General features: G+C 33.7%; 1 protein-coding gene across 5 annotated transcripts in view; it reads left to right on the top strand.

Moving 5' to 3' along the window:
* RIF1 (replication timing regulatory factor 1) overlaps positions 1–22,372 on the top strand; it is a 67,203-nt gene that overhangs the window by 43,160 nt on the left and 1,671 nt on the right. For 3 of the 5 annotated variants that reach the window (XM_035008054.1, XM_035008056.1, XM_035008052.1), the window contains 14 exons: positions 1,126–1,168; positions 1,931–2,133; positions 2,690–2,789; positions 5,016–5,135; positions 6,334–6,485; positions 6,862–6,942; positions 7,025–7,079; positions 7,440–10,700; positions 12,421–12,567; positions 12,867–12,944; positions 13,033–13,148; positions 13,774–13,927; positions 15,425–15,533; positions 16,010–21,898. In XM_035008054.1, coding sequence (XP_034863945.1) covers positions 1,126–1,168; positions 1,931–2,133; positions 2,690–2,789; positions 5,016–5,135; positions 6,334–6,485; positions 6,862–6,942; positions 7,025–7,079; positions 7,440–10,700; positions 12,421–12,567; positions 12,867–12,944; positions 13,033–13,148; positions 13,774–13,927; positions 15,425–15,533; positions 16,010–16,224 — 4,834 coding nt within the window. In that variant the 3' untranslated portion in view covers positions 16,225–21,898. Of the gene's footprint in view, positions 1–1,125; positions 1,169–1,930; positions 2,134–2,689; positions 2,790–5,015; positions 5,136–6,333; positions 6,486–6,861; positions 6,943–7,024; positions 7,080–7,439; positions 10,701–12,420; positions 12,568–12,866; positions 12,945–13,032; positions 13,149–13,773; positions 13,928–15,424; positions 15,534–16,009; positions 21,899–22,372 lie in introns of those variants that run through there. The other 2 variants (XM_035008053.1, XM_035008055.1) reach the window with 2 other exon arrangements.

The raw sequence follows: 22,372 nt of genomic DNA, 5'->3' as shown, positions 1-22,372 counted from the left end.
TCTAGGTAGCAAACTTTTGTCATTTTCCTAATCCGCTTGTTGTTATGGATGGTAATTGCTAAAATTTAGTGAAGGGGATAATATATTAACCTGCATTTGTTAAAAAGATAGTTCAAATCACACAAAAATACGAGGTAGAAATTGGGAGTTTGTAAATTTTGTGTGCTAGTTCAACCCCCCTTTTCAATTTAGTACATACCTTTTCAGATTTGATAATACAAACAAGCATACCTGTTAAACATGATGTATATGAAGCCATGCCTGACATCCTACTTTGCAATTCAGTACATGGTATACCCTTAAAATATTGTATGCATCTTGCACCATTCATCTAAGAATCTCATTCTCTTTGATGTCTGCAGAGGGTTCCATAAGACTTTTATACCCAATTTTATACTTGCAGTTTAATGGACATACATGTTAGGAGACATACATGTTTTTCTAAGCTTTTCCCTCCTAACTTAACAGTATTACAGTTGAACATATTTGTACACATGTCAGTGTCCACGTTTGCCACTACTTCTGCAGAAAGAGGTCCTACCTAGATGTCACATTGTTGGTTCAAAAGGTATACACATTTAAATTTCTGAATTACCGTGTAAAAATTTAATTTACATTATCCTTTACATTTGAATTGAAGCAAGCAGTGTCTTGAACCCTGAAAAATCCCAAATGACATAACTTTGTTAAAAAGCAATTTGAAAGGATTCAACGATGTTTTTTCTAGCAAGCTTATGTGGTTCAGTCACAATAGTCTGTCTTTTATAAATTCATGGAGAAAGTTTTAGGAACAAATTTTATAAAAGTACAAAGTAGTACCCCAAATATATTAGCTTTTTGCACATCTTTTAGTCTTTAAGCATAAAAATAATTTATGCTTTTTAAAAGAGGTACAGAAACAAGTATTAGTATTTTGAGGTCTATTCTAGATGTTTTTCTGTGGTTCATTTTTTAAAGATAGGTTTGTTTCATGTTTTAATGTTTGATAATTTGACATTTTTAAAATTAAGTCTTGGGGCACCTTCTTATATCACTTACAACATGTCTCATTTTTATGGCTGCATTACATATTTTTAGGTTTAACTTTCTAAAATGTAAGTGGTACTCTTGTGTTTTTCTTCCCAGGCTTGATGAAGTTCCTAAAGTGTATAGTTGTATGAGCAACAAGGTAAAAATGGACAGTTGTCTGTAAAACATACTTTCATGGTGAAAAAAATGTTAGGGTTTAGGTAATTGTCTTCCTTATATATAGTTCTGATTTGTAAAAGGATTATACTTCCATTTTAATGGACATTTGATAACATGACATGGGCACATAGTTTTTAAAGAAGGATTGAATAATGTTGCTTAAAATTCATACTCCCCACCTCCTATCTTACCTCTTTATACATGAGGGTAATTGGTTCCAGTATTGTATAGGTGAAACTTTTGGGTAGTTAATTGTTAATCTCTGTTTATGAGAGAACGTAGTTTTTTCCGTTAATGGAAAATAAGTTTGAAATCAAGGTCTTATATCGATAATTACAGTAAATTCACCTGAGAATTTGTCAGGTTATAATCATATTTAAGGCTACAGATGGGAGGTTTTTGTTTTTGTTTTTAAGATTTTTATTTATTTATTTGACAGAGACAGCGAGAGGGAACACAAGCAGGGGAAGTGGGAGAGGAAGAAGCAGGCTTCCCGCTGAGCAGGGAGCCCGATGCGGGGCTCGATCCCAAGACCCTGGGATCATGACCTGAGCTGAAGGCAGACGCTTAACAGCTGAGCCACCCAGGTGCCCCATATGGGAGCTTTAAAAAAAAAGTTTGAATTTAAAAAATTGAAATAGTAACATATTGTGAGTTGTTTAGTATGCTTCGGGCTTTTATTTTTCCTGTTTTAAAAGAACATTTCCATAGGTTATCCTAATAAAATTTTCCTTTTTCCTAGTTAGAAAAGCTACTGGGAGAGATAATTGCTTGTCTACACTTCAACTACACTGGGACTTACGACAGCGAACTTCTTGAACACATCTCTCCGTTATTATGCATAATATTTTTGCACAGGAATAAACAGATTAGAAAACAAAGTGCTCAGTTCTGGAACGCCACATTTGCTAAAGTGTCAACGTTGACTTATCCTGAAGAGTTAAAGTATGCTAACCACAAAACTATTTTATATAGTTACTATGATTATGTAAATTGCTATTTTGGTCTTAACATAAATTTTTCTTATGAGGAATCATTGCAGAACTTTCCTCAGTTCAAATGTTAATTTGTAATACATGGTAACTATTAAACATAACTTGACCTTTTACTTTGGTCCTTAGAGTAACCGGTGGTTTTAGGAACATAAAAAGCAGTGTTAAATTTTTCTTAATAAAAGAAATATAAAAGGCAAGAAATTGGTGGTTATTAAATCTGGGTGATGTGTACACGGGAATTTAATTTAATAGTCTACTTTTGCTTGGAATTTTGCCTGATAAAAATTGGGAAACTTCTTAAGAAAATTTGGGAACTGAAGAGGTTAGCAAAAAACTAAATGTTTTACGTTTGTCCCAGTTTTGTGTGTGTAGAATGAGAAACAGTCTTTAAGGTGGATATATTTTGCCACTTTAAAATCATAATTGAAGTGTTCTTGTTAACATATTATCAGTATTCACCAGTACTGCTTGACTCAAGGTGTATATGTTTATGTACTTTTTTAAAGACCAGTACTAAGACAAGCCAAAGAGAAATTTCTGTTGCTTTTACCTGGTTTGGAAAATGTTGAAATTATGGAGGAATCCAGTGGACCATATTCAAATGCAGTAAGTTGAGGTTTTTTACTTTTGAATGATGTTTGAGTAGTTTGTTTATTGGCTTTCAGTGTAATTTTTTAAAAGACAGAGTCTTAGAATGTTTTTTTTGACATGATAAACGAGTAAAGCTTAAGCATAAGAGCATCATAATATAGGGTTTTTTATAAAGTCTGTTGCCTGGCTTGAAACACTTTTTTTTAAAATTGAAGTATAATCGACATAGAGTATCCTGTTTCAGGTATACATCATAGTGATTCGATATTTTTATACATCATAAAATGATCTTTGTAAGTCTAGCTACCATCTGTTATAAAAAGTTATGACAATATTACTGACTGTATTCATATAGTGTATATTACATCCCCATGACTTAACTTATTTTATAACACGAAGTTTGTACTTTTTAATCCCCTTCACCAATTTTTCTGTCCCCAACCAATCCCCCTCTGGTAACCAACAGTTTGTTTCCTGTCTTTGAGTCTGTTTTCTGTTTTGTTCGTTCATCTTATATTTTAGATTCCACATGTTAAGAGAATTCGTACAGTATTTGTCTTTGTCTGACATTCACTTAACATAATACCCTCTAGGTCAGTCAATGTTGTCACAAGTGACAAGATTTCATTCTTCTTTATGGTCGGGTGATACATTGTTTCTATTATATTGGTTATTGTAAGTAATGCTGCAGTGAACATGAGGGTGAACATCTCTTCAAATTGGTGTTTTTGTTTTCTTTGGACAAATACCCGGAAGTGAAACTACTGGGTTCAATTGTAGTTCTATTTTTAATTTTTTGAGGCACCTCCATACTGTGTTTCATAGTGGTCGCACAGTTTATATTCCCACCAGCAGTTGTACGAGGGTTCCCTCTTCTCCATATGTTTGCTAGCACTTGCTGTTCTTTCTTTTCCATAATAGTCACTCTTAATGGTGTGACGTGATACCTCATTGTAATTTTCCTTTGCATTTCCTTGGTAATGATAGTGATGTTGAGCATATTCTCATGTGCCTGTTGGCCCTCTATATCTTTGGTAAAACATCTATTCAAGTCCTCTACCCATCTTTTAATTGGGATATTTTTTAAATATAAAGTTCCATGAGTTCTTTATAAATTTTGGCTGTTAACCCTTTATCAGGATGTATTGTGAATATTTTCTCCCATTCAGTATATTGCCCTTTCATTTTGTTTATGGTTTCCTTCACTGTGCAAAAGGTTTTTAATTTGATGCAATTTCATTTGTTTATTTTAGCTGGGTTTTTTTGCCCTTTGGCCTAAAATAATTTTCTGATTTAAGGGCAGGAAATTTCACCATAGATTCTCAGGTAAATAGTCTCTGATTCTTGTTCATTAATGATCCTTTTTGAACTATGGCATTTAGTGTGTATTCCTTTGCAAATGTAATTATTAAAATACATGGTTAAGTGTTGCTTTAGGTAAACCAGGAATAATAGTTACTGGTCTATGTCTAAGCACGAGCTGTCCTTCATTTTCTCTGTTCTTCACGTCAAATCTTATTCCTCCTGTCAGAAAAACACATCTTTGCTATCATATAACCCATTTGGAACAAGGTTACTTTGGCTAATAATAATTACTGTCTGAGGATCAAGCAGTAAAGGCATGAGTATTACATATCCATGAGGTAGGACATCATTAGACAACTTTTTTCCTATTCAACAACAAATGGAGTCTTGGCTGTTAATTGTTTAGAACCTGTAAGAGAAAAAAAGTTAGCTACCTAAGCACTCCAGTTTTTGTTTTTTGGCTAAAATAAAATTTTCTTATCAGATAATTAGACTTGTTGAGACTTGTTTGGTATAATTTGTCCTGAAAAAGTCTAAAAGGGACATGGTAGGTAATATTTTGTATCATGCATGCCTTATTGTTTGATGTTTAAAGTTTTATGGCTGTGATTGTTTCTTAGAAATATTCCCAGTAATAGGAGGGGTCTTTGAGTTCATTAGTTTGATTCATTTTTAGTATTTATATGGTGTATCTTCTTTTTAGAATTTGTAAAATTCTCAAAATATTCAGAATTCATAAAATTTATAAAAATGGTGCAAAATAACTACTGTATGAATTAGAGATGTTAATGGCTCTTTTCTTTGATATGATTTTAATAAGTGAATAATGAGAAGGAATTTGATATTTGAAATGAGTATTATACTGGAATTTTCAAAGCATGAAAAGGAGAAATAGAACATTTGCACTTAAAAATTGTTTTATTTTTAATAAAACAGACAGAAAATTCACAGTTAAATATGAAGATAAGTGGCATGGAAAGAAAATCAAGTGGAAAAAGAGATTCTTTTTTGGCACAAACAAAGGATGCAAAAGAAAACAAGAAACCACCAGTCAAAGTATGTTTTTCCAAACTTAAATAGAACTTTTAATATAAAAGTAGATGGTAGCTTGAGAATATACAGCTTCTAATTGGGAAAAAAAAGTGATTAAAGGCTAAATAAAAGATAGGGTTAAAGGAGAATAACAGAGCTTGGTCTAAAAAGACTTAAGATAGTGTGGAAATCTAGAAGCTTTGTGAAATGATGCACTTACTAAAGTTAAGTCTGCTTATTATGTAGCATCCAGGTGCGCCTGGGTGGCTCCATTGGTTCAGTGCCTGCCTTTGGCTCAGGTCATGATCCCGGGGTCCTGGGATCAAGCCCCACATTGGGCTTCTTGCTCAGTGGGGAGCCTGCTTCTCCCCTGCCTGCCGCTCCTCCTGCTTGTGCGCGTGTGTGCACTCTCTCTCTCTCTCTGACAAAATCCTTAAAAAAAAAATGTGTAGCATCCATTAAGTATAGTTAATTCAGGCAGTAGCCCCCTTGAGATGGAATGAACTCTATGTATGTTAGTTATAGCATAGGTAGCATAAGAGAACATTTTAGAACTTCTGTTATTGAATAGAAAGAGAACACCTAGGTAAGATATCTGTTTTGGCCTCATATCTAATACCCCTAATCTTACTAATTGCCAGTTAACTGATTTTCAGACAATAATTCTCTCCTCCGTGACTTTCAATAAGGGTATTCTAGAATATTGAAACCATGGCCCTGGCAAAAATGAAAGAAAAAATGCTATTTTTAAAGAACGGCTGTACTGTAGCAACTTTAAAGTAGAATGAAAACAATTGCACTGAAAATGTGTAAAAATAACAGTACCAATGTTACTGGTATGGAGCGTGTATTATTTCGGTGACTTTTACTTAATTTGACTTAGTTTATGCTTCAACTTGAGAGCTGCTGATATATTCTCTTCTTGCCACATCACTTGATTTCCATATGTTGGCCGGAAAAACATACTTGTCTGTGCTTTGTTGGTAAGTAAGTTGCCTACTTTTAAAGAGGTGTAATTTTATTTTCTGAATGTTTATTAAAAGCAGAATGAAAGGGAAGGACATTGTACTAATTATTAACCAAGGATATCCTATAGGTTTGAACTTCAAACTTCCTAGTCATTATTGAATAACTTCACTAGAGCGCTGGAATAGAGATTGATTGAAGTGTTGGAAAATCATTTGGAAACTCAGACGTACATTTGCCTTTTATAAATTTGCAGTTGAAATTAGAATCGTCTTCTGCCAAAACAAAGAGTGAAATGCCTTTGGAAGAGGAAAAGTCTATTGACTTTGTGTTTATACCTCCAGAAGGAAAAGAAGCAAAGGAAAGAATACTAACTGAACATCAGAAAGAAGTATTCAAAACAAAGAGGTTTGTAGCCTTTTATCTTGAATTGGGTATTCTGTACCTATATTTAGATTTCATGCGGTAACTGTAACTTTGTGTTTAGAACTAAAATACTACATATAATATGCTATATTTTAATGCCAAAAAGATATGCCAAACGTGGCTGCGTTTCATAATATATACAGTTACTTAGTAATGTGCCAAAGGTTTATGCATTCAGAGCTGAATCATTAATGGAGGTAGTGTTGGAGAAGGTAGAGAAGATGATTTCATGGAAAATAAACATCTAAGCCTTAATTTTACATTGTTCTTAAAAGATAACTAGATGTGCAAATCTAAGTTTAATTTCTAATTATAGGAATACCACATTTTGAAGTTATTTATGTAAGATCTTTTTCAGATGCGATATTCCTGTCATGTATAATAATCTGGATGTTTCACAAGACACTTTGTTTTCTCAGTATACCCAGGAAGAGTCCATGTAAGTATGGAAGCTGTTGAAGTAACTGGTTTTCTAATTTTTAATTAAAAACAGTATTTTAATTCATACATTTTTACTTTAGGGAAATTCCTGCTTTAACTGAAAAATCAAAGGAAGATTCCAAGGTGATACCTAAGGTATATTTGGTATTTCATGTTTGGGGGTTTTTAGAATCGTTCCATTATGAAATCTCTTGTATTAATTTTAAGATATATTGCATAATCTCATAACTCTCACTGATAGACTTTCACAGAATTGTAGTTACTGTGTTTGTGGATGTGTGTGAGTGTATGCGTGTTTAAAGTAAATATATTTGGCTTTTAAAAATATTTATAATTAGAAACAAATTAATGGGCATCTGTCACCACCTTTGGAATATTTGCAAAATACTGAAAGTCAGTGATTTGCCTTTTGAATTCCTGAAGTTTTACACTACGATTTCCCTCAGAAATCTTGTTTGTTGTTTAATCTATATACATGTGTACGTTTCTGTGCAGGAGGAACAAATGGAAAGTGACATTGTTATTTCTCAAGATGTCATGGAAAACTGTGGTATGGATGAGCATCTTGAAAAGGTTTCTCTTTCAAATAATGACTGTGGTTCTAATGAGGAAATGAGTCCAGAAGTACCGAGCAGTAATAATGATGCCAGAAAGAAAGCTTTAATTTCATCAAAGAAAACGACCGAATGTGTATCTAATGCAGAAAATACTTCTGGTCTCAACAGTAGCTCAGTTTCTAATACCATTATTTCTGGAACTCCCCCACAGCCTACAAGTCGGAGGCAAACCTTTATTACTTTGGAGAAGTTTGATGGTTCAGAAAATAGACCTTTTAGTCCGTCCCCCTTAAATAATATGTCATCAACTGTAACAGTGAAAAATAACCAGGAAGTCATGGGTAAAACAGATACTCCACCAAAAGCAAAGAAAAGAGAAATGATTTTTGCAAAATGTGATTCTGAAAAAATAGCACATGGAATTAAGAGATCAAGCCGGAGGTCAAGTAAAGCTGAACAAATAGGGAACAAAAGGTCTAAACTCTTAATGAGATCCGATCAAGAGAAAAATACTCAGGAATCTATTGATGTCACAGTAGTCTTAGAAAATAACCCACCTGGTTTGCTTAATCAAACAGAATGTATGTTAGATAATCAGGCTCATCTCTCTGAATCTGTGATGGAATATGAGGATACAATGCTTAAACCAACAATAGAAAATGTAGTATTATTAGAAAACAATACTATAGAAGAGAAAACTTTAGGAATCAGTTTGGAATCCAAAGAAAATACACCCCCAGCTATAATACCAGCAGATCAAATGGTAGATGAGGATAGTCCTGTTCAGATAACTCCAAATCAAAAAACGCTTAGACGATCCTCAAGGCGACGTTCAGAAGTAGCAGAGCCTACCACTGACAGCCAAGAGAAAGAAAATAATCATCAAAAAAAAGAAAGACGTAAGGAAGAAGAAAAGACCCTTCAGAAAAGTCCGTTGCATGTAAAAGATGATGTGTTACCTAAGCAAAAACTGATTTCTGAACAAACTGTACAGGAAAACTTAATTGAGAAAGGAAATAATGTACACGAGAAGACTTTTGGGGAAACCAGCACTACTGCTGAAATTGATGAAAGTAAAAGAAAGCTAGACCTTGAGAATATTAAATCTGAGGGAGATGGTGCCCAGGACTTTGCAGATAAGTCCTCTGAAAAACCAGTAAGTGGTCGAACACGGTATCAAACAAGAAGAGCATCCCAAGGTTTACTTTCCAGCATTGAAAACTCAGAATCTGATAGTTCTGAGGCAAAAGAAGAAGGTTCTAAAAAGAAGAGATCTGGAAAATGGAAAAACAAAAGCAGTGATAGTGTTGACATTCAAGATCAGGAGGAGAAAGTGATAAAACAGGAATGTGTAAATGTTGACAACCAGACACTTGATTGCAAAGCAAATTCTGAAGTAGAGAGAGACCTAAAATCTCAGATTTGTGAACAAAAAGATGAGAGTAATAATGTAACTCTTGAAGATTCTACAGTATCTTCAGATTTATTGCAGGTTTCTGATGACGTGTCAACTACTTACGAGGGAAAAAGTAAAACCAACAAATGTACAGAATATTCCTTTTCAAACCCTTCTGTGCCAGAATCAAATCTAAGGACTAGAAATGCCAGCAAGAGATTACAAAAACGAGATTCTATAGAAAATAACACCGTGGGAGAATCCTCAAAAATAGGGACATCAGACATTTCTTTGCTTTCTGAAAAAACTTTTCAAACACTTGAATGCCAGCATAAGAGAAGTAGGAGGGTAAGGAGATCTAAAGGTTGTGATTGCTGTGGAGAAAAATCACAGCCTCAGGAAAAGTCATTCATTGGGTTAAAGAATACAGAAAACTATGATGTAAAAGTCAATGAAACAAAAAAGACAGATATGCAAACACCTGTAAATGTATCAGAGACTTCTAAAGCTAATTTGTGCTCTGAGGTAAAACTTTCAGATGAACATAATGGTGTGAATTTTCATTTGGGACTCAAGGAGGAGAGTGATACTGTTAATGATTCATTAATTATATCTGAAAGTGAGTTGAAAGAAAATACTATTCAAAACCCTCTTCCTTCTGAAGTAGTAAATTTTGAAGAAGAAACTTGTGATATGGTTTCTGAAGAAGCAGCACCTCTTGAAAGCCAAGAGCCATCCAATAAAAAATGTAAAACTGTTAGCCCATGTTTAGGTGATTCCAAAGATAATTCACTGGAATGTTCTACTTTGGAGACCAAAGAAGAAAAGTCAGAGGCTATCTTGGAAAAGGAATTAAGTATAGAGAACATTGTCAATGTTGAAACAGATGCATGTAAAGCTAAAGCAAAATTCAATCCAGAAGAAGTAGAAGCTATTGAATTGGATGTAGAAAGTGATAAATCTGAAGCTAGCTTTTCTGAACAAAAGAGTACCGAAACTGGTATTCGTGAAGAAGAGGTAATGGAGATAAATAGTGAAAGAAGTGATGAATCTGAAGCAGAGGCAGCTGAAAAACTGAAGGCTGAAGAAGCAGTAACTGAAGAATTTAATTCTGGTGTTGGTCATTCTGATAATACCACAGAAATGAGTGCTCAGGTAGAGATATCTGAACAAACAGCAGTTGGGGAATTAGATGAAAGAAGTGACGAATCTGGTCCAGGCTCATCTGAAGAAATGAATGCTGAAATGGAAAATTGTGAAGAGACAGTGATTGGTGAGGTGAGTGCTGAAGCTGATCAAGTCAATGAAACAGAGGACAGGGACTCGACTACCAAAATCTCTACTAAGCCTGTACAAGCCGAAACAAAGACTTCAACTATGGAAATCGGCAGTTTTGTTCTCAGCACACTTGGGATGAGCACTGAAGAAGGAAAAGTTGACTCTAATGAAACTGAAACAAATACTGAACTTAATAAGTCTGAAGAAACAACATCAGATGACAATCGAGTGGTGGGGGGAAATGATGAGATTTTACAGCAAGTTCACCATACTTCAGAGAAAGTGGAGGAAACATCACAGTCTCTGACATCTGAAACAGCCATCTCTGAACTAATAACAGAAGACAATAATGCATCTCCTCAAAAATTAAGGGAACTTGATCCTTTACTTGTATCAGCAAATGGCAGTCCTAGTGGCATGCAGACACGCTGTGTATGGTCTCCTTTGGCTTCTCCATCGACCAGCATTTTAAAGAGAGGACTAAAAAGGCCTCAGGAAGATGAGGTATCGTCACCTGTTCACAAGGTAGGGGAATTGAGGCTGAATATTAATAAGTCCATATTTGAGTATTTTAGCCATACAGTGGTTCCTGGTGAATGACAGATTTTAGATTAATAGAACCAACACATTTTAAATAATTACAGCGACTAGGGAAAAGGGCAGGTAGAAGAAAAAGTGTTGATAAAAGGGGACTGAAGCCCTTAGATACTCCTTTACTTTAGGACACTAAAGATCTTCAGCCATGTACATTGTTCACCTTTTGCAGAATTGATGAGGATCTCTCATGGTTTTTTGGTTTTGTTTTGTTTTATTTTGTTTTGCTCATAACATATGAGGAAACATTTAGAAACTGATAAAACAGCTTTAGTTAGCACTCACTGTGTGCTAGGACATTATGCAGTCTGTTTCACATTTAAGTGTTTAGATAAACTCTTATTTCCAGACCTTGTCTAATGAAAAAAAAGTCTCAGGCTGTGCCTTTATCAGTTTCTGGATGTGATTTCATTTATAATTTTATTTCCCCATCTTCACTAAACTGACTCCTTTGGTTTATAAACATGGATTCTCTTTGCTTTAGCTCCTGACCCTGTAACTTGCAGATAATTTGTTGAATGAATAAATTAAAAAAGTAAAAGTTACTTGTGCTTACATAGCTCAACTTGTTCTCTCCTTAGTAAAGGAGATGTTCTAAAAAGGTATGATGTGAGCATTCTTTAACTTTGAAATTGCATCTGCCATTTACTGTAGGATACATGTGTTTATATATACAGACATACACTATAGATAGAGGATAGACTTAATATTGCCTCTAGCAAGCACATTGTGAAGACTTCCTCAAGATGTACCAAAAGTTCTTACACTGAGAATTTAGTTTTTTGGTTTGTTTTGCTTTGCTTTTTTATTGAGGTTCTTTTTTAAAGTATCTTAAGTTGGAAGTCTTTGAGAAGTATGAAGATAGAATAAGTTGTGATTGAGGTCTTCAGTATATTTTTCTTCGTTATGTTTTAGATTGTTAAGAAAAGTTAACTAGTCATGTTTTATTTGATAGTACCTCAAATTTAATTTTTATTTAGGCAACAGTAAGACATTGTAGTTTTCTATAGCAGATATGTACAGAATCTGCCCACTCTTGGGAATCAAGACCAGGAGACATTTATATACATGGTTAGTGGTTATGCCTTATTGCATATTTATTTATTGCATATTATATCAAATAGCTGAATGAATGAACACATTGTAAGAGTTTAGAAGAGGCGAAAGTGAAAAATTGCCACCCAGTTGCTGTGACTCTGGTACCCTCTAAAGAATTTAGAACAGGGGTTAGTATGATAGACCAGAGGCCACTTAGTACTATTTCTGCCTCTTTACCTTGTATTTTTAAGTCACTGTAGTAAGCCTACAAGGTTAGTATAATTTGATGATATGATTTCAGCTGCTACATGCAATTTCATTTTTCTGCCACTGTCCCTGTTTCGGTCTTTGTTGGTATATTTCGTAGAGACCATTTAGAACATGGATAATTGGAATGACCTGTGGTATTAAGCAGTATCCGTGAAAGCAGCCATTAGGAAGAAATACAACTATGTGCACTTGGCTTCTAGTGAAGTAAATTAAGCTTCTAAACCTACATTCTATTTTAGGGGGACCTTATAATGAGTATTTATGGTGTGGTTTGTTTTTTTGGTTTTTTGTTTTGTTTTTTTACTTTAATTTTGTTAAATAAAAACATGACCTGTGTTTTCAGGTTCGCCGTGTCTCCTTTGCAGATCCAATATACCAGGCTGGATTGGCAGATGACATTGATAGGCGATGCTCTATTGTTAGGTCCCATTCTTCAAATAATTCTCCCATAGTAAAAAGTGTTAAAACTTCACCTACTGCACAATCTAAGGTAAGCTGTGGGCTTTAAAATACGCTTATATGTATGCAGGGACAGAATTGCATTGTGTAGTTTGTCTTAAAACTAATAAAGAATAAGACTTCTTTGGTTTGGATACATTGTTTTGTCTGCAACATGGTAAACATGAAGAGGTGGGAAGAGGCAGTGATAATCCAGTAATTGATTAGGTAATAGGTTATTACATTTACATTTTCTCAAAATTTTAGGAAGTTACTGCGCTCTAAGTAATGAAAGTTGTAAAATTATAGTTTTCTAGGGTTCTGAGTTTTTTTTTCTCTCCTTCTATCTAGCATAATGCCACTTCAACCAAAGGATTTCTGTCCCCAGGATCACGTAGCCCTAAGTTTAAGAGCTCAAAGAAGTGTTTAGTAAGAAGTGCTTTAGTTTTCATGAAACTTTATATTTTCACGTTCAATCAGGTGACCTCTGTTTAACGGTTTTGAAATTTACTCTAAGATTACAGAAATGGCTAAAGAATCTATGCCATGTCCAACAGAAAGTGTTTACCCAGCTTTGGTGAACTGCGTGGCTCCAGTTGATATCATTTTACCTCAGATTACATCAAACATGTGGTAAGTAGTTACTTGTGCTGGTTTATACTTAAAGATGCCACTTGTTTAAGAGGAATGTTTAAATGATCGAGGTTCTTATATTTAGAATTGACTTACATGCACTCTCGCACATTTTATTTTAGAAGTAAAAATTAATATGGGAAGATGGGACAGGTTGGGCAATAAGAGAAGCATCTATCATAATACAGTAATGGTTAAGATAATTGTGTGCTTAATATTTGCCAGATGCTGTGCCGAACTCTTGGCATATGTTCTCTTATTTAATCCTAATTATAAATCCCATAAGGAGTATAATTACTATTTCCACTTTACAAGTTGAAGTTTACAAAGGTTAATCCACCAAAGTCATGCAACCATTAAGTCATAATGTAAGTGAAGTCAGACACACATTGCACTTAGTCTCTTCCCAGCACTATTGCATAAGCCAGGCAAACATATCAAATTCAAATTTTGTTTTAAATTAAGTGTATATGTGCCTATCCTCAGAGTGGGCTACGTAAGCCTATGTAAAATTCAGTTATGATTCAGCATAAATTCAGGAAATTGAGCTGGCTAGGCCCTCACAAATAGAAGAAATGTGAAAGTATATGATGACATTTTTCCTTTTTTTTCTTAACCTCTTCAGGGCAAGAGGACTGGGACAGCTCATTAGAGCCAAGAATATAAAAACGATTGGTGATTTGAGTACTCTTACAGCATCTGAAATAAAAACTCTTCCTATCCGTTCTCCAAAAGTGTCCAATGTAAAAAAGGCTCTTAGGGTCTATCATGAGCAGCAGGTAAACTTAGGTGTTCTAAATCATGTATAGATAAATGATCTCACAGTAACAATTATAGAAGTTGGTAGTCTTGCTTAAAAACTCATTTTATGCCACCTTTTCTTCCCTTCCCCCCACAGGCAAGGTTAACTTAAAAGATCACTTTATAATTCCCCAGAAAAGTTTGCTTCTTGATTTTGTACCGTTTTGTATAATGCATCTCTTTGTTCCTTGAGTTCTCTTCTACCCCCTTGTCTCATTCATTTCCACCAAATTGGTGATTGGTTCCATGGCTGCTATTCCTAAAACCTGGATGTTCAAATCTAAACATTATAACAAAAATCTTGCAAATGTGTAATTAACAGTATTTCAATTTTGATGTCCAACATAGCTGGAACTAATTTTTCTTGTTCTTACTAACTTTTTGTACATAAATATTTTGGGTCATAGCCATTTTTCAAGATTCTGATAAAAGCCAAGATTCTCCACCCCCCAACTCCTTTCAGAAGGATTCAGACTGTATTGAAACCTATGCAGAGACCCTTTATGTGTCCATTGAAATTACACAAAATTGTGAATAAATGAAAACAGGGTACGTTAAAGCTTGAAAACCAATGTTTATATTAGAATTTCCGAGACTAGAGTTTGCTAACTACTGAAGACTTCTGCTGTTTTCTTGAAAGTCTTTGATTTAAAGATTATTAAATATTTGTAATCTTTAAAAACTCTTTTAAGAAACCCAAAGATTATATTAGTAATTTTCAGTCTCATTGACTTGCCTGTTGTGGACCTTTCATAAAAGTGGGATCATATAAGCTGTGGTCTTTTGTGACTGGCTTCTTTGAGCATGATGTTTTCAAGGTTCATGTGTATCAGTACTTCATTCCTCTTTATGGCTAAATAGTACCCCTTGTATGAATATACAACATTTAGGTCATCCATCAATTGCTTAACACTTAGATTGTTTTTACCTTTTGCTCTTATGTACACTCATACAAGTTTTTGTGTGGACATGTTATTCTTTCTGTTGGGTGTCTACATAGGAGTCGAATTGATGGAGCCATCAATATGGTAACTCTAACCTTTTGAAGCTAATATTTTCTCAATCACTAATCAGTATGCCTGGGAACACCTTTCAAAATTGTATTCTTTTTTTTAAAAAGTCCATACGTTTTTTAAGCTTGGAAATCTCTGCCTTGGATTTTCTTATGCTCCTAAACTTGGGAAATATAGTGTAATTTTCTTGGCTACCATGGCTATTTCTTGAGAAGCCCATTATAAAATATTATGAACTCCTAACCAGCTTTTTGAGAAAACAGAAAACACTTTGTAATCCCTTTTTTGTGTGTGTCGTTAGCAGACGTAGTTTCTTAACAAGATTTACTAAGCTAATAGTCATGTGATGGGCTGGGAAACGTATGTCAGATTCTTTTCCAGTGCTGGTGATGTTGGTCCTTTTAAAAGCAACTTTCAGTTTGTTGGTTTTGTTTTTGTTTTACTGGCCTGTGTATAATCAAGGTGAAGTCTCGTGGACTAGAGGAGATTCCAGTTTTTGATATTTCTGAAAAAACAGTAAATGGAATACAAACTAAATCTCTCCCTTCTGATGAAGAAAGACTTGCCTCAGGTATGTTTTAGCAAAGCGGGACAATTTTAGTTACAGCATCAGCTGACTTTGAATATATGCTTCTAGTTTTAATTTGACCATGCTCTGTTAATTTGATAAGGTTTTTGTTTTTTGGGGGGTTTTTTTGGTGCTAGTGGCAAAGTGCATGAAAAAGTAACTGGTATTGACTCCAAGTATATCTAGTTGTTTTTCTCGAATTGTCAACTGCTACTCAAATAAGGATATAAACTAAACAGTGTGTTCCAGTTACGCTGTTAATAAAAATGAGGTATCCTGGCTATTTCTTTAATGGCACTGAATAAGTTATGGTGTAGATTTTTCTGTTGCCTTGTTCTCTTGAGGAACAGCAGTACCTCAGCCTGCACACTCAACTTAAATCTTAGGCACGTAAATTTTTTATTAACTTAAAAGGAGATACATACAACTTAAGTTTTATCTGGAATAGATAAATTGTGCTTTTTTTCTTTTTCTTTTAGATTTAATTGATCCTGTTGCTTTGGAAACTCCATTACCTAAAAATCTTGTGGCACAGATTAGTGCACTTGCTCTTCAACTAGATTCTGAAGATCTCCATAATTATTCAGGAAGCCAGCTGTTTGAAATGCATGAGAAACTTGGTAGCATGGCGAACTCTATAATAAAAAATTTGCAGTCACGTTGGAGGTCACCAACCCATGAAAATTCTGTTTAGTATTTTAAGAGAAAAGTGAAGGTTTGTGGTTTTTTTTTTTCCCCCAACATCACTGGATTTGTTGATCATAAAATAAGTTCTGAAATATAGCACAATATCAGACTGAATGTTCGCAAAGTTGATAACATTTCAAACCCTGAAGGGCTGTGACTTAACGTAAGTTCAGTTTAAGTTTGTTATGTAATATTTTTGTTCATACAATATTTTCTTGGCCGCTATGCATAGTTTTTCAAAAATTTAAATATCTTACTGAAATGTGGAAGCGAAAACTAGAAACAAAAGCATTTTATTCACACATTTTAAACTCCTACATATTCTGATGAAACATTTGTGAAAAATACCTTATTTTAAGTAAGTAAAATTGAACATTTCTATTTGAATTTTTTGCTGAACTGATAAAGGTGTTTATACTTTTTTTTTTTAATTTATATTTGTTGTGCCTGAGGTTTAAGAAATTTGTTCACCTTAAATGAGACGCAAAAGAATTGGATCATTTTTTCCGCAGATGTCAACTTTGGACAGCTTTCAAGAAAAATACCAAAAGCTGCAACTTTTGGGGTTAAAATATTAAAGCAGAACATACCTAAAATTCCATTTATTTGTGCAGCAGCATTTGCTTGTGAAAATTTAGTCGTATGAGACACATCATAATTCATTTTAAAATGCACGACTGTTTGTATATTATGTATAGATTACAATGTTTTTAATTTATAAATTTCAGCCTTTGTTAATGGCATGAATTTTTCTGCAGCTACTTGTGAATACCTTTGTTTAATAGAAACCTATTTTGTATATATTAAATACTGAGATATCAGTATTGACAGTAGAAGTGCTTTGTGGGCTTGCTGCAGATATTTGTAGGGTTCTGTATCTACAAATACAAATAGTTTTGTACTTAGTAGTCTTAGTAACAACATGAGTTTATTTTCTAAAGTAACCAGAAGGAGTTAAAGTTCTAGAAATGAGAAAGTGTTACATGAGAACTTTGTTATTCATACCCATTACTTTTGGGGTGGGGGGCGGTTTGGAAGGAGGGTATCAGCCACTAGAAAGCTTCATTACATTTCTTTTTAATGGAGAGTTTGACTATTTTTGTTACAACTTGGACTATATGAAATCTAGAAATTACCTGTTCTTTTCACCTACACCTAAAGCAAACTTGGAAGAAATTTGAAACTGTTCTTTTGAAATATGTATGTTTTGCCTGTTTTTAAAAATAGGGTGTATATAATTAAAACATTTGTAAATTTTACCGACTAGTATTAGTGCCTGACTTCCCATATTTGTTTCATCTCTTTACAGTGAGAATATATCATTTGCTCTCTGATTAGAATGAGTGAGTGACCTTCACAGTTTCATACTTTATTCAGAACTAACCAGCTTGAAAAGGCACACATTCTTCAGCAAGTTACAGAAAGTTTAACTCTTGTGTTTAGTTAGTTCTTATATTCAGAAGGGGACCACCCACCAGCCAGAAAAGTTGGTGTCTTTTTCATAATTATAAATCCATCATCATCACAAATATTTGGGGGGGGTTATAAGTTTCATAGTCCTATCCCAAGGTTGGGTTTAAAGGAAATTCTGGGACCATAAACTGAGGATTGTAGCTTGAAGAAATAACTAAAAATGGAAACTTGTTAACAGAATTACAACTGGTTTATATTACCTCCCATTTCCCAAATTATATTTTACAGTTAAGAGGCACATAAATTTTTAGTTAACAGGTGTAAGAAGGAGTATGTACATGTGTTTGTATGGAGTTAAAATTGGCTTATCTCATGCTTATATCCTCTTAATGTTTGTGTGAACTAGCTGGTGAAATGAAGTTCTTGAGAACAAGAACAGCATAGGAGAAAATGTGACTAAAGTGATTGATTAGCATTTACTTAAATCACTGAATTTGATACAAGCACAAGTTTAATTTTCAAATACTGTGGTTGAACAAGGATGTGTTTAAAAATGTTACTTGAAGGCAGAAGCCAGTTTGCTAAATCTTCATTGTTGATATAGTTGTTAAGTGTATATTTGAGGCACCTTATTTTTAATATTCTTGCCTTAAATTTTTCCCTGAATGATTCCTAAATAGCAAAAAATATTAATTCTCCTTGATCAGTTTCAGTATGTTGTTTAACTATTAAAATTAAATCAGTTTTTTTCAGTATTTTCTAAGGGTTAATAAAACAAATGGCAAATATTAATAAGAACACTCAAATGTGATTTCTTATTTTATGCATTTATAAAAAGAATCTGTTTGCTTGCAGAAGCACAGTATAATTTCTCATGTTCCAAAATGGACTTCATATGGTGGATTTAAGTTTTTAGTGTTGCCCTGAGCCCATTGTCAAACATGTTATATTTGAACAAGTTTGAAAGCCATTGTTAAATGGTATGGAGCTTTTGCTCAAATTCCGTATAGTGTAGGATGAATCAGGTTTAGTGATAAGGTTATCGGATAATATAGTCAAAAATAAGATTTAAATCTGAACATGATAGTTTCTGGCGTTGCTTGTGGATTCTTTTCTTTACAGCTTGAAAGTAGTCAGGGATTCTGTTATATATTTTAGAATCAAAAAAATGTTAAGGAAATTGGATTATATTTTGTCTAAAATAAAAGTGGCAGGGCAAGAAACAAAATTGGGAAAATTGGAGGGGTGTGTAAAATATACAATTAGAGTATTTTTTCTAAGATAAAGGAATGATAGTAATTAAAAATAAGTGCTGTTTTAAAAACCTTTGTTGGAATTTAACAAAATATGAGCTTAAAAGGGTTCACATTTTACCTTAATGTCATTCTTTCCAAATGACTTTATAATCCAATAGGAAGGGCATAGTTTCCATCTCATATCCTTTATTAATTTTCAGGGAGATGATTTGCAACTGGGCTAGAAGGCCATAAAATAGCAGTTACTGACATTATTAGGCTAAGATTTTGGTGGGGGAGAGGGAGCTGTTTGCACATTAGCACAACCCATGTCTGTTTTATCCTTAAGCCATCAGAAGGGTCTTATACATTGTATACAAGTGTTAGAGTTTAAGTTTTGACTTTAACACAGTGCTTCTCAAACTTGTATGTATGTATGAAAATGCAGATTCTGATTCAGCAGGTCTGGGATGGGGCCTGATAGTTCATCTCTAAAAGCTCCCACATGACCCATACAAATGGTGATGTCTATGGATTGCATTTGTGGTGGTTAGGCCTACGAGGCTTCAGGCTGTGAATTAGGTGATAACACAAGCAGGTTTAAGTCCCAGGAATTATTGCCACAAAAGATAAAATTTAGTGTTTTTTTAAATAACTTTTTCAGGTTTATGATTGGGGTTGCAGACTGGTCTTGAAGGCTTCAAATTAGAGTTCAAAAGTTTTTCAAGAGTTAAAGGTAGAATTTTGTCTCATTTGGAGCCTTTTTTAGACATGGAAAATTTATTATGGTTTGGGGAGGAAGATTTACGTTTTTAAATAGGCAAACAGTTACTTATGTTATAAAGAACCTTCCTAAACGATGAGACAATGTGAGCCTTTTTTAATGAATAGTGTATGTGGATTATGTTCTCATTTTTTTTAATACAAAAGTAAATTTTCAGATATTAGAAATATATTTAGTCTCTAAATAAATCTTATCTTCTAAGTTATGGGGCTTTATTGAAAACAGACTACCCTAAGATTAACTTGGCGGTTAAGTTAGCAGTACCCAAATAAGCCCTATCTGACAGATCTGACTTGTCATTTTAGTAAAGACCTCTGGTTACTTTGCTGTTATATTGTTGAAATTTTCTATTTCATCTTAAAATGGTGTTTAAAAGACAGTTGAATAATTTGATTCTCTAAAAATGAGTTTTTCTCAGCATTCTGTTATGTTTCCCTCACATGTTTTAAATTCTCTTTCCATAAGAATTGTACTCATCCAGAGCACTTAAGAAAATGTAGCCAGAAGTGAAATAATGGTGTTTTTTAATTGATTTATCAAAATTTGTTGATTGCTTGATTTATAAAACAAATCTGGGCTTCGGTTTGTGATGGTCCAGTTAATATGATATGTTTATCATATGCCAGGCTTTGTATATTGCTTTTTGAAAGTATTAAAATCTGAGTAATTAGGGTTTGAAATCTATAGCTATTTAATAGAGTAGTAGTCTAACAGAATTGAATGTTCACCCATTTCTTGGAATAGAATGTAAATTTTATAACATGGTCTTAACCATTTTTCCTTTATATACCAAGCCAAAGAACAGTAAAACCAAACATGAAGTGCCAAGCTGTAAATGCTTACTCTTCTTAAGTATACCATTTAGAAGAAAAGATAATCTCTCCCTTTACCTGAGAGTATAAGATTGAAGGCAATATTTTAAATTGATAGCATATGGAATTAAAAAAAAAAGTATGTAGCTTTTTAGTATAGGGACAGTCATATAAACTTTGAAAATAGCTGACAGGTATCCTATATATAAAACAGTAACAGAACTGATACTCATAAATACCCTGAATAATTGTTTAAAATAGACATTATTTACAGGTCACCTGTCCGGCTTGGTCAGTGGTGGAGCATGCAACTCTTGATTTTGGAATTGTGAGTTCAAGCCCTACATTGGGGGTAGAGATTGCTTAAAAATAAAATCTTTTTAAAAAATAAAGTATACATTATTTAATATCCTGCCCCATAAAAAGGAGTAAATAACTCCCAGTAATAGGCAGAATTATTTCTTAAATGGATAAATAGCATATAACTAGAAGGTTCACCTTCAGGATAAAGTCATGGAATGGAAAATGGAATATAGCATAACAGTTATTTTGATATTTAATTGAATAATTAGCAAGTGTCTAAAGACATTTTTATTTTTGTAGAATGGGAATTTTCTAGAAAATGAAATTAAGAACAATGAATTTTGAGTATAGAAACTGAAATATGGCAGTCTTAACCTAGTAAATTGTTAATGAACAGGTCAAAAAACTACAGCCTGCCCCTTATTTTTTATACATTCTTTGAGGTAGGAATGGTTTTTACATTTTCTGAAGGGTTGAAAAAAATCAAAAGTAATATTTTGTGACACATGGAAAGATGAAATTAAAATTTTAGTGCCAGTAATAAGGTCTCACTGGGACACAGCCATGTTTATTTACATAAAATCTTTGGCTGCTTTCCTGCTGCAGTAGCAGATTGGAGTAGTGTGACAGACTGTATGGCCTGTTAACACCTAACATTCACATATTTATTTGGCCCCTTTGTGTAAAGTTTGCTGCTCCCTGTTACAAAGAGTAGGTTTGTTCATACATGGCATGTAAATCCAGTTGATCATTTGCTTCTAGATGGCAAACAGGGATCTTCCTTCCTTAAGTCCTTCATTTCTATTGCTGTTACTTAGATTTTACTTTTACAAAAATGTGTTCCCCTGATTGCATTTATATCTTAACTTTATTGCTCAAATACACATATACTAGGAGATACTGGTACTTTTTAGGTACACTTTTTTTCTCCTATTTAAACTCAAATTACAGTAATGTGTTTACCATGGATGTTAAGGGACATTGATGTATGAGGGAAAGGCATCTGGCACTCAGTGGTTCTGTCATTACCTGTGAAATAAATTGGGAGTTGAGGGAGTTTGCTTTCTGTGTTGGTGGGGAATCAGTTGCTTCAATCTATCTTAACACTACCTCCTATGGATAGACTTGACTAAATGCACTTAGGCAAGGCTGAGAGAAGCCAAATCAGTCATTTATTTGCCCTACGATATTTTTGTTCCCACCACTTGATAAATTCTGAGAGCTTAGTTTTACATTCAAAGTGTTTATATTTGATAAGTCGAATGATTTAAGTTGAAATTTCACGGAAGTACCTGTTTATTACTCAGTTAACTGCACTAGTATTTGGGAAATAAGGATGTGGTCAGTATTATTTGTGTAATGCTTTATACAATGTTTGAAGCAGGTAGACCAATACTAAAAGTGTATTTTCAGGTTTATTATGATTGGATTGAGGGAGGGAGAATTTGTCTTACCCACAGTAAAACTTTTCATGATCTATTGAGAGTTAACTGTTATTACTTGCCAATTGAAACTGGATATTGAAACATTTTTAAAGAAATGCACTTTAATCTGAAATAAAACTGTAAAAACTAAGCAATTCTGGCACTGTTTTTGTTTGTTTGGTTT

The sequence above is a fragment of the Mirounga leonina genome, unplaced genomic scaffold (genome assembly GCF_011800145.1).
Source record: "Mirounga leonina isolate KUSES-001 unplaced genomic scaffold, KU_Mleo_1.0 Mir_151, whole genome shotgun sequence".
Lineage (NCBI taxonomy): Eukaryota > Metazoa > Chordata > Mammalia > Carnivora > Phocidae > Mirounga > Mirounga leonina.
The sequence above is the reverse complement of the archived record's forward strand: the minus strand, read 5'-3'. Positions and strand labels throughout refer to the sequence as shown.